Raw genomic sequence first — 11,357 nt, 5'->3', positions numbered from 1 at the left:
ATGTCTTGACTTTGATTTGTCAAGACTTGAAACTGGTGACCTGCCAAATAAAACAGTGATCCCACCTTAAACAGCATAGCAGACAATAATGATACTTAACTCAACCATTTAAAGAATAATGGAGGGGCACACGTGAAATTGACTTATTCTCCGAATGTATCCCAGCAGGATATAATGCTCTTCAGCGTCTTTTTTACTTAACATGACCGGAAACTTGTCATTCATCAACTTCCGGTGTCACGGTACCTGGGAGACGGAGCAAAAAAAGCGGGCATACCGACATCGTTATTGTTTTCGCAAGTCTTCTAGCATTTAAAGGCGTATACATTTGACGTATATAGTTAAATAACCGTGCATTGTGAACCAGTGGTCGCCGTGGTTTTGTTTTTGGCTTGGAAAAGAGTCTAATTCATTCGACTTTCGTACTCGCTAGCTAGCTAACTGGCTAACGATCCTCCACACTAGTGTCTGGAGCAGCAGGCCTTCTTCTGGACTTTGCTAAGAGCTAGTGAGCTAACATTAGCAAGCTAACCCATGCGAGCACGTTTTATTTCTCAACGATTCTCTCTGTTGCGTTGTAAATAAATACCACACCGCAGATGCGTGTGCTTGTTAACGATTTTTGGCATTTCTGTCGTTAAGAAGGCTGCAAGTTGAAGCTAAACGCACTTGAGCTGTAACGTTACATCGGCGAGGCTCTTGTTCTTAAGTGTTGTGCACTTTGTTGCTAGCTTAAGCTAGCCACCGCCGACTGAACAACGCAGCCGCTGAAAGCGTAGCAGCCTTCGACTCGGAGATGTCGGACTTCGACGAATTCGAAAGACAGCTCTCTGAAAACAAACAAGGTAATTGAACCGATTGCACATCAATTGAAAAAGATAGTGGCACGATTGATTGTAATAACCGCCATCGTTTTAGCTAACCTGGGTATGTCTAATTACTGGAACATGGTCAGAGCTATTAGCCCACGCTCTTGAGCCATTTGATATGTGATGCAGTGTTACTGATGCTCGTTAGACTATACTGTTGGACCCGATGTGGCTAATTTCGAACAATGCAAGGCTTCTGTAATATTTCGGCAGCAGGCCTAGCTGCTATACGGTAACCTGCATTGTTTCGTTGAGGCAGGGCCAGGCTATATCCTGGGAGCAACCCTGCCTGTACCAGCTGACTGAATGAGGGAAGTTAGCATTCATTCGTTGCAGCTGTTGCAGTGAACATTTCCAGTGTTATTTAACGTCATCTATTTTTGTCTCTATTTTTGTCTTCAGCTTTCTCACAACCTGTTGGTAACATCATCAACCATGGTGGGCCTTATCCCACAATAAGCTCTCTTTAACCCAGATTTACATTAACAGTCAATACACTGCTTCTAGCTAGTACACAACGTTAGTCTATGAGTTGGCCAACTTGCACATTGTGACACTTAGACATCAAACATTTAAACTACATATATCTATTTGTTTAGTGTTCTATTTTAAACAGTTATTGGTAACTACTCATCATATTACCACCATGAAAGCTGTATTTTCATGAAGTTGCTATCATGGCATATACAAACTTTAGTATCACCATATGAACTACGGTTATGTAGGACAGATTCAAAATCCATTAAGTTGCTCATTGCACGTCTAATTGCCATCTAAATGCAAGTATTACCAGAGTCTTTGACATGAATATTATGGTAATTATTGGTATATATGGATTGCTATGTTTTCATTGTTCCACTGGCTAGGTGCGTATTACACTTTATATACCATTCTTTGAGTTTAAAAAAGCACTCAATTCCTGCAGCTGAAAGAGACAAAGAGAACCGCCACCACCGCCGGTCCTCCTCCCGCAGCCGCAGCAGAGAGAGGAAAAGGAGGAGCAGAGACAGGGACAGACGCAGCAGGGACCGTCGCGGGGACAGTAAGGACAGTAAGGACCGCAGACACAGACGCAGGTGAGTACCTTTTTAATGAAACTACACCAGGACCGGAAAGCTGTGAAAACGTGTGTCTCCTCATCACATAGTCTACCCTACTGGCGTTGCAGTTCATGTAATTACCACTGGGTAAAAATCAACTCTTTCAGTCAAGCATATGCCACCGCTAATACAATATATATGAACATGATATATAAATGCTTTAAAATGTTGTTTTACAGGTGTTTATAAACATGCACATACTTTTTGGAGTTGGGTGTCTCTGAGTGTGTGCACCTACATGTATTTGTGCACCTACATGTATTTGTGCCACACTAGGCCCCAGAATGTTTTCTCCACACCTGTGGCTTGGTCTTAACATATAACCATTTGCCTACTGTATTGCAAATGCAAACTAACTTAAGTCCTTTCCCTCCAAGCCCACTCCCATCACCCGTTCACAAGTTTGGGGGGTTTCTCTCTCAGTAACATTGACAGTAACCAGTCTGGGTAACAGTGTAAATTCACAAAGCGGTGACTGTTAAGTGTAGCCGTAAATCCAGCAATTCATTTTGACTTCCTTTAGATGAGCTAGACAGTCTCCACTGACATTTGAAATACCTTAGTCACTAAGAGTTTGACTTTCATGCAGTCTATTTTTTATGATGTTATTTGTATGTTCTCTGTCCTTAAGCCCTTTGTCACAGGTGCTAATAACATTGTAGTAATTTTGCCTCAAGCCCATGGGACAAACTCTTGAATACACAAACTAACAGCTGCTTCAACCTGCTTTATATTCATGATGATTTAACATAGACTATCAAGTCATAAATGGTTTTATTAAGAATGTCAGATCCATCCTGGAATCATAAATTGCACAGGCTGGTGTTAATAGAACTGATATGAGAAGCATTGCTTTGTATTTTTGTATTCTATGCATATTCACTCTGTTTATTTTTGTTTATTTATTTATTTTTCAGGGACAATGCACACCCGCCGACAGTTGAACTGTAAGTGAGCCAGAGTTAGCCAGAGAGGCTAATTTACATCTGCTTTCCCCGGCCAGGTGTTTCAAGGCAGCCTAAAACAAAGTCTCAAATGGAAACGGAATTAAAATTCATAGACAAACGGACAGCAACGTATAGAGAAAACCAAAAGAAAAGAAAAGTGTACGACATTAAAGCAGAGCAGACATAACGGCCTGCAGCATGCGTCAGGCAGAAGAAACCCACCTACAGTACAAGCATATATACAGTATAACACTGAAGCACATAACATACACATCAAAAAATGGAAAATAGCGACACTGAACAAGAGAAATGCACATATAGGCGAAACAAGCAGGACAGAAAGCACATCAATGCTTGCACACCTGATTGGCCACAAGCCATTCCTTAAAGTTATGCTTGAATGTTTTGTACGTGTTTTGTGTGGTGGCAGAGCATTCCACAAGTCAGCTGCCTTCACAGAGAATGTAGATTTGCTAAACGAGCTTGACCTATGTGAAATGACACAATCACCTCTTGAAGCAGATCTAGTGAGTCTGCTGCTTTGAGTGCTTTGTTTAATAAAATCACTAAGCGGAGGCGGGGCCATACCATGTAAGATTTAAAAAACCAGACACACATCAGTGAATTTAATGATGTTCTCTCAACTCAGGATATGGTGTTTGGTGAGAATATTGCAGTGATGATAACTTTAGTTTTTTTTTTTTTTTTTTTTATCAAGTATTTTTAGGGCTTGTTTATGGAGAATATGAATAGATTTTAATGTTGTCACATTACATCAGATCCAGTACCTGTGTGATTGTCTCACGGTGAGCCAGAGTTGCGTTGCCCATGGTTGTGGGAACATTTTTTACGAGTGCAAGTTCTTCCCAGAACACTGCCAAACCTACAAGCGTCTACCATTGTAACAGTCTGCTGTCAGGGAAACATACTCTCTTTTGGGCACATAACACCACATCTTTTGATTAGGAGTTTGGAGAATGATGTATGCTGTTTGGTAAATCTGGTGTTTGTCAAATGGATTAGTGCGTTTGTATAAAGCTACTTTGTAACAGTTGAAGCCATACTTCTCCTGAGTGACTGCTTGAATGCATTATTTTTAACGTAAACGTTTGTGAAGCTTGTCGTGCTTCTTCTCGATGGTTTGTGAACGTGACCTCTGACCCGACTGTTGCTCCTGGTCTCTTTGCTAATTTAAAACCGCTTACTGGTGTTCACTTGGTGTTAGCAGGAGATTACAAATTTGGCCCCTCCCCTTTTCAGCTGCTGCATATTTTTGAGGATATAATTTCTGCTTTCATTGCATCATTAGTTGTTTGCAAATGGTTTTGTATGTCAGCTGTGAGGCTTACTGAATGCACCGGTTTCTCATTTGAACTTCGGAGATTTTGCGCTTTTTTTAGAAACCAAAGGATTGCGGTAGCTTTTTGTATTTGGTGAGGTCATAGAAATGCACGTTCAAATTTTGTGAAGTGGAAATGTTGGTGAATGTCATGATTGATTTCAGAGAAATGTGAAACCCTTCCAATGTCATTTCAGCTCACCAGCCACCTTCCCCCCGGACAATGCTGGAAGGTAATAAAGCAAACTAACATAAAGTTGGTTTGTGCATCATTGCAACAACTGCAATCTAATGACCTGCCCCTGATTCTATGTAGTGTTGACTCATTGTGTAAATATGTCTGGATTGGGTTTTCTGTCCCTTTTGTCATTATGTGTACACTGTTTTGATTGATGCAACCTCCCACAGGTTACCAGATGTTTTTGCATATTTTTTGAGGACATAGCCCAACATCTGATCTAGTACTTTACTGCTGAGCTAATGAGGGCTATCTTCTACGTGTTGATTGCATTTATTTCACCTTCTATTCCTTCCTGCACAGCCGTTCTCCACACCGTGAGAAGAAGAAGAACAAGGTGAAGAAGTACTGGGATGTCCCTCCTCCTGGTTTTGAACACATCACTCCCATGCAGTACAAAGCCATGCAAGGTAACCATCCCGGTTTCTTTTTGATGCATTTTAATGGGGTTACTAGTTTCGGAGTTGACAAATTGTTTTGTTGTTACCCACATGTTTACTACAGTAGTTAGTGCAACCTTTCTTACTGCGTCAGTAACATGCACGTCAAGCTGAATGAGTCGAGTTAAAAAATCCAATTAGATTGTTGAATGTTTCCTGCCTTTGCTCTCTAGCTGCAGGCCAGATCCCAGCCACAGCCCTCCTGCCGACCATGACTCCAGATGGCCTGGCTGTTACTCCCACCCCAGTACCTGTAGTGGGCAGCCAGATGACCCGGCAGGCCCGCCGGCTCTACGTTGGCAACATACCCTTTGGTATCACAGAGGTGAGGAACGGGACAGCGTTTGGCTTTTGAATCAAAGTTTATAAACCCGAAAAAGATTTCTTAATGTCGCTGTGTCGTCCTCGGGTTTTTACTAATTTCAACACAAATTGAAATAACTCTGTTCCTTAACCCCTCCCCCTTTCTGTGCAGGAGTCCATGATGGACTTTTTCAATGCCCAGATGCGTTTGGGTGGTCTTACTCAGGCCCCTGGAAACCCTGTCCTTGCAGTACAGATCAACCAGGATAAGAATTTTGCCTTCCTTGAGGTGACATAATAGTCCCTTTAACGTGTCATTTGTTCTCCCTGGGTGTGTCTAACAATTTAGAATTTAATCCCCTCTAATTTTGTTTCTGTGTAGTTCCGTTCAGTGGACGAAACAACACAGGCAATGGCCTTTGATGGTATAATCTTTCAAGGCCAGAGTCTCAAGATTCGTCGTCCCCACGATTACCAGCCCCTGCCCGGCATGAGCGAGAACCCCAGTGTCTATGTGCCTGGTACACAGCCAATTAATGGTTTTTAACCCTAAGTACTTGTGGCATAATTCATGAGTAATCAGTAATACATAATTCACAGGGGCTTGCTCTCTGTGTATCTCTCTTGATTTTTCTTACTGTTGTCTTCATGTCACCTGCAGGTGTGGTGTCTACAGTGGTGCCCGACTCGGCTCACAAGCTCTTCATTGGCGGCTTGCCCAACTACCTGAACGATGACCAGGTCAGTATTTCTGAATGAAACTGGGCTACAGCTAATGTACCAAACTAGAACTGCACAACACATTTATATTCCATTCCAAAACAGTGTTAACTACCCTAACCATCGCTATTAGTGGATTGGGTTAGAAGATACTTTTGAGTCCCGCATCACTGGTCAGGAAATTTGAAGGGCCCCAGATTACCTTGTGTACAGCATCGTCTTTGTTGAATTATGCTTGCAGTGATAAAGCCCTGTCAGCAATAGCGATACTAAACTTTGGGCTGTTTTGTTCACATCATGGCTGGAATCGGTGGACCTTTTTTACCCCACTCCTTTGTCTTGTGTGTCTCAGGTGAAGGAGCTCTTGACGTCATTTGGGCCTCTGAAGGCTTTCAACCTGGTGAAGGACAGTGCTACTGGCTTATCTAAAGGATATGCCTTTTGTGAATATGTTGACGTCAACCTTAATGACCAGGTAGGCAATGCTACAGAAAAACGTTGTCCAAATACTACATGGTCATTTTACATTTCCACACTTGCTTTGGTTTTAAGTATAATTCAAAACCTTGATGTTTTTTAGGCTATAGCTGGGCTGAACGGCATGCAGCTGGGAGACAAGAAGCTCCTGGTGCAGAGAGCCAGTGTGGGATCCAAGAACGCCACTCTGGTGAGTGTCCAAAGGCTGCACAGATGACAGCAGGGGGGGGGGGGGGGGGCAGCTGGAAGGTCGTTTAGAGTAGACTGGGACGGGGCCTCAGAGTTAACTCATTGGACAACCACCCCTCCTAAAGATGCAGATATCTTAATAAACTTATCAGTGTGTAACAAACAAGGTCATCTGCATTTTCAGTAAATGTCTTGCAGCTAGTCCTAATACTCTGAGCACGTTGGTATGTGAAGTATGCCATTGACCCTGTTCTAACCGTTCTATCTGTCCTTGCAGACAAGTATAAATCAGACCCCAGTGACGCTGCAGGTGCCGGGTATGAATAGCTCAGTCACTCAAATGGGTGGCCTGCCCACTGAGGTGCTGTGTCTGATGAACATGGTGGCGCCAGAGGAGCTACTGGATGATGAAGAATATGAGGAGATTGTGGAGGATGTCAGGGACGAGTGCAGCAAGTACGGCCAAGTTAAGAGCATTGAGATCCCTCGACCTGTGGACGGCCTGGAGGTGCCTGGGACTGGCAAGGTAGGAACTGCTGTATTTTATTCCATCATCCAGAATTTGATTCGTCTCGAGTTAGATGTCATGAAAAAAAATGATCTTATGATACTGCGTCATTGTAATTTTCATATTTCTCACTCCTCTGTAGATCTTTGTGGAGTTCATGTCCGTGTTTGACTCCCAGAAGGCCATGCAGGGGCTGACAGGAAGGAAGTTTGCTAACAGGGTGGTGGTGACCAAATACTGCGATCCAGATGCTTATCACCGTCGAGACTTCTGGTAGAGGAGGCATGAAGAGCGGGTGGGGTGGGGGGGAGGGGGGAGGGAACATGTATTGTCCATTTTCAAATCGGCCCCCTGATTGATTTGGCAGAGCAACGTTTCAGGTAGATCTAAGAGAATTAATCATTTGACAAATGGCTTTGATGTTATCTAATTAATCATTTGAGATCTATGGAAATGTCAGCAGTTAAAACAGTTTTTGGGAATTGGAGAAGAGTGGGGAGTGTTTATATTGAGTCCATAACGGAGGGGGCTAGGTTTGGGTGGTAATGGTGTAGCTGGGTGGGAGGGGAAGTCGATGATTTTTTGAGAAATGTGTGTAATAATAGGTTCAGGATGGGGTTAACAATTTTTATACTTTGTGAGACAGGGACGTCATTTTGGGAGGGAGGGGGGTACCACACTTTAAGGTTTGTATTTAAATTGAGGCAGCCTGTTTTAAGTACATTAGGAAGAAGTTGCAGTCGGGAACTAACTGGACTTCTGATGGAGAAGAGGGATGGAAAATAAAAACAGGAGTGTTTATTTGTGAGAGGGAGATGTGGGGGGGATGGAGAGGAGGATGAGGGCATTTTCGTTTGACCATCTAATCTAGATACACAGTAGCTGTAACATTCGCTTCCGTTTTGCCGCCATCATTAGAACGGTGAGAACAGAGTCCTCATTTTTCAGTTTTTTTTCTGACTTGACTCATCTCAGCGTTCTTTCAATTTTTATCAGACTACTGCCCCCCTCAGGACGATTGTCAGTGAACATGTTGTCTAATTGGACTCTATCTAAATGTCAACTGTAATTGTTCCAATGCTGTGTGTAGCTTCACTGATTTGAGCTGTAATATCACCTTATATTCAGGCTGCAGAATAACATGAGCTGCTGAAAAAAACATTCTCCACTATACCATTTAGAGTTTCTTTTTCCTGCAATTTTTTTTTTGTCACACCCATCTTCTGTGCACGGCTTTTAACAGGTGAGGTTGTTTATCTCAGCAGTTCAGTCCTGATTTAATTAGAGAAAATGATACAAAGAAAGATGGAGAGAGGCAAACATATTGGTCTTTTCCAAAAAGCCTTAATGTTATTCCATGTCAATTTGCTAGAGAAATAAATTTGGCTTGTCCCCTCTACCAATGATGTCAGTACGTTTAATAAATGTCACTATCTTGTCCTGAAGCCTTGCATCACTAGTTTTCTTCTATCCTTGTGTCCCAGCAGATTTGGGGTGTAAGATGTGTTGGACCCGGTTGTTTTTTTGTGTGTGCAACGTCTCACCTCTTTGATAAGACCAAATAAACACATGACTAATACCCTTGACTCATGTTGTACTGCAGGGTGAAACCAAAACCACACAACTTCTCGCTGTCCTGTCAACTTCCAGTATGATTTGTATTGAAGACAAACTAGAGAATTTGATGGCAGATGGCTTGTGCACACTAAATTATTCAAACTAATACTGTGATAGCTTGTTTGAGACATTTGGGCTCTCTGGGGATGAATTGGTGAATGAAAGCCTGCAGAGTGTCTTTCTATCCTATACCTAACTAAATTTAAACAAACAAAATTTCACATTTTAGTGTTTTGATTTCCTGATTTCATGTTGCTGAAAGGGGGTTTCCACCAAATCTAAGAGGTCTGTATGTATTTGCACAAAATCAGTTTTTCTCTCATCTCCCTCATCTTCTAACCGTAAATCTCTGAGGACCACATGTTCACACTGTACGGGCCTGAGACTGCTTTTTTTTGGGTTGCTGAAGAAAGATTGTGTCAGTGATAACTTATGAAATGTTACTCCTTACTTTCTGAAATCTGCTTTCTCAGTGTCAGTCATTTAATTTCTTTCCTCTCTCTGGAAAAATGTGATTTCTTAAATGATTTAAAATCCTAAAAACCACATCTAGTTTATAAAAAGCAAAAACGGTCTTTCGTTTGTCCAATTTGTTTTCAAATGTTGATTAAAAACTGAATTTACATGATGATTTTCTTTATGCTTCTCTTATGCACGCCAGCATCCACCGACCAGGCTGCAGCACATCTTTTTATAACCAGTGAGAGATAACATTCATAGTTAATTATGTAAGGTGCAGAGTGGTGCTATGTCCAGACAGTTTAAAGATAATGTCCAAACGATGGAGCGATTTCAGTCACAAAAAGTAGCTTTTTGCCTTTTTTCTTTTTTAAGAAAAATGTCATCTATTTATTACTTATCATACTGCAACATAATATGGGCGATTATGTTTTACACAACCCCTCAAATCTTTTCAGCTGTTTGCTTTTATATTTCTCATTGTTCCTATATCCAGAAAAGTAGTGTTAGAGTTTAGTCATATCCATACCTGGAAAAGTATGAATAAAATATTTGTTTCCACACTATTTCCCCTTCTCTATTTTCCCAAATATGAGATTCAGAGTTTCTAAAAATAAATATATAATAAATGCAGAATATATTTCATGTCCTTTGGAGCAGGCAGCTGGCACAGCCAAGTTTCCAGAGGACTGCCTTGGTGATAATCCTAAATTGAAAAAGAAAGCTAGATGCAAACTTTGTGTAAATTGTTCACGATTACCAAGGCGGCAATCGTAATGTGAAAAAATTCTTAGTATAGTGTGTCGTAAAGATGTCGTAGTATAATTTGTCAAAAAAACAATCCTAAAAATTCATAGTATAGTGTGTCGAAAAAAGTCATAGTATAACATGTAAAAAAAGAAGAAAGGTGATACAATTGTCATAGCATACATATAGCATGTTGAAAAAAGTCATAGTACAGCATGTCAAACTAGAAAATGCATTTCCTGCTGAAAATCCGTTGGAATGCTGAAAGCTGAAATTAATCGCAAAGAAACTGCTGAAAATATAGAAATGGGAGACCACCTGTCTGAAGAATGTTGAAGGCCAAAAGGATTAAACTGCACTGCTGAAAACCTTCTTGTTGAAATAACTGACAGACTTGGAAGCTAAACTGTATTATCGAAAGAAGCTAAGAGCTGAATTACAATGCAGGGAAAGGTTGAGGCTAAACGATTTTACTGTCAAAGTAATAGTAGTAAAAGTAGTAGTAGTAGTGGTACTTTGATCCCCAGGTGGAAAAATAACATTTTAACTTTCATTTTTGTGCACATGTTTGTTGTAATACAAATTTTGGCCACAAGAGGCTGAAGCTCCTCTGCCTCATGTTCTAACTAAAACTAACAGAATTTCTTCCAGGAGAGTTTAAACACAAGGTGCATACATTATTGTGTTTTAGCAAGTTGTGTCAATAAAAACTCATCTGGACGTATTTAGAACATGAGGTGGAGGAGTACTTCAGCCTCTTGTGGCCAAAATTAGTAATACAAAAAGAACATAAATTTACCTACTAAAAATTATAATATATAATAATGAAAAAATGTAAGTAAAATTGCTAAGGAGGTAGATGAGATGAAAAATAAAATTAAAATTGAATTGGATCAACTTAAAAAATGTAATTGAGCCAACTTAAACATTTTCTTTAAATTGAACCAACTTTAAAAAATAAATTGAATTTAAAAAAATTACATTGAATCAACTTAAACAATTTTATTGGATCAACTTAAAAACTGTAATTGAACCAACTTTAAAAAATAATGATTTAATTAAAAAAATTCATTGGAATCAACTTTAAAAAGTTATTGATTCGGCACAATCTAGGTAATTAATGTATTTAAATCGTTTCTGATTGTTAAACACCGACCTTATTTCCCTCATCTAACAAAAAAAACATAAAAAAAACATTGACTTTGAGACGAGACGGGAAATGCAAAACTGCTCAACACATTTCCGCATTTTAGGACTCATTGCACTCTATTGCATCCTGTCTGCAGAGGTGTCTCAGAGAAATGATTTGAAAGCATACTGAGCATCGTGAAATAAGAGTTGGAATGTCACTATATTAGGGATCAATTTCAATTTCAAACAATTATATTCAATCTGAAATTGGGC

General features: G+C 40.4%; 1 protein-coding gene across 5 annotated transcripts; it reads left to right on the top strand.

Annotated features, from left to right (window-relative positions):
- Window positions 1-214: 214 nt before the first annotated feature.
- On the top strand, window positions 215-9,375 carry u2af2a (U2 small nuclear RNA auxiliary factor 2a). 5 transcript variants are annotated; one of them, XM_076109434.1, is made up of 14 exons: window positions 215-845; window positions 1,272-1,307; window positions 1,795-1,945; window positions 2,887-2,916; window positions 4,453-4,488; window positions 4,797-4,903; window positions 5,107-5,258; window positions 5,409-5,525; window positions 5,619-5,775; window positions 5,898-5,977; window positions 6,309-6,431; window positions 6,537-6,623; window positions 6,900-7,148; window positions 7,273-9,375. In XM_076109434.1, exons 1-14 carry the CDS (start codon window positions 797-799, stop codon window positions 7,405-7,407), a joined length of 1,509 nt encoding a protein of 502 aa, XP_075965549.1. In that variant the 5' UTR covers window positions 215-796; the 3' UTR covers window positions 7,408-9,375. The 5 variants fall into 5 exon arrangements, with proteins under 5 accessions (XP_075965549.1, XP_075965552.1, XP_075965551.1 ...); XM_076109437.1 differs by lacking the exon at window positions 1,272-1,307 and having other exon boundaries at window positions 5,619-5,757; XM_076109436.1 differs by lacking the exon at window positions 1,272-1,307.
- The last annotated feature ends 1,982 nt before the right edge of the window (window positions 9,376-11,357 follow it).

The sequence above is a fragment of the Anarhichas minor genome, unplaced genomic scaffold (genome assembly GCF_050575085.1).
Source record: "Anarhichas minor isolate MPS153535 unplaced genomic scaffold, ASM5057508v1 ptg000041l, whole genome shotgun sequence".
Taxonomy (NCBI): Eukaryota; Metazoa; Chordata; class Actinopteri; order Perciformes; family Anarhichadidae; genus Anarhichas; species Anarhichas minor.
The sequence above is the reverse complement of the archived record's forward strand: the minus strand, read 5'-3'. Positions and strand labels throughout refer to the sequence as shown.

Excerpts from the sequence above, each read along its gene's own strand:
- u2af2a (XM_076109433.1), top strand. The coding sequence starts at position 1,701 with ATGGATTGCTATGTTTTCATTGTTCCACTGGCTAGGTGCGTATTACAC. Across the intron at positions 2,917-4,452 it reads CACCCGCCGACAGTTGAACT|CTCACCAGCCACCTTCCCCC; the intron begins GTAAGTGAGCCA and ends ATGTCATTTCAG. Across the intron at positions 6,624-6,899 it reads GATCCAAGAACGCCACTCTG|ACAAGTATAAATCAGACCCC; the intron begins GTGAGTGTCCAA and ends CTGTCCTTGCAG.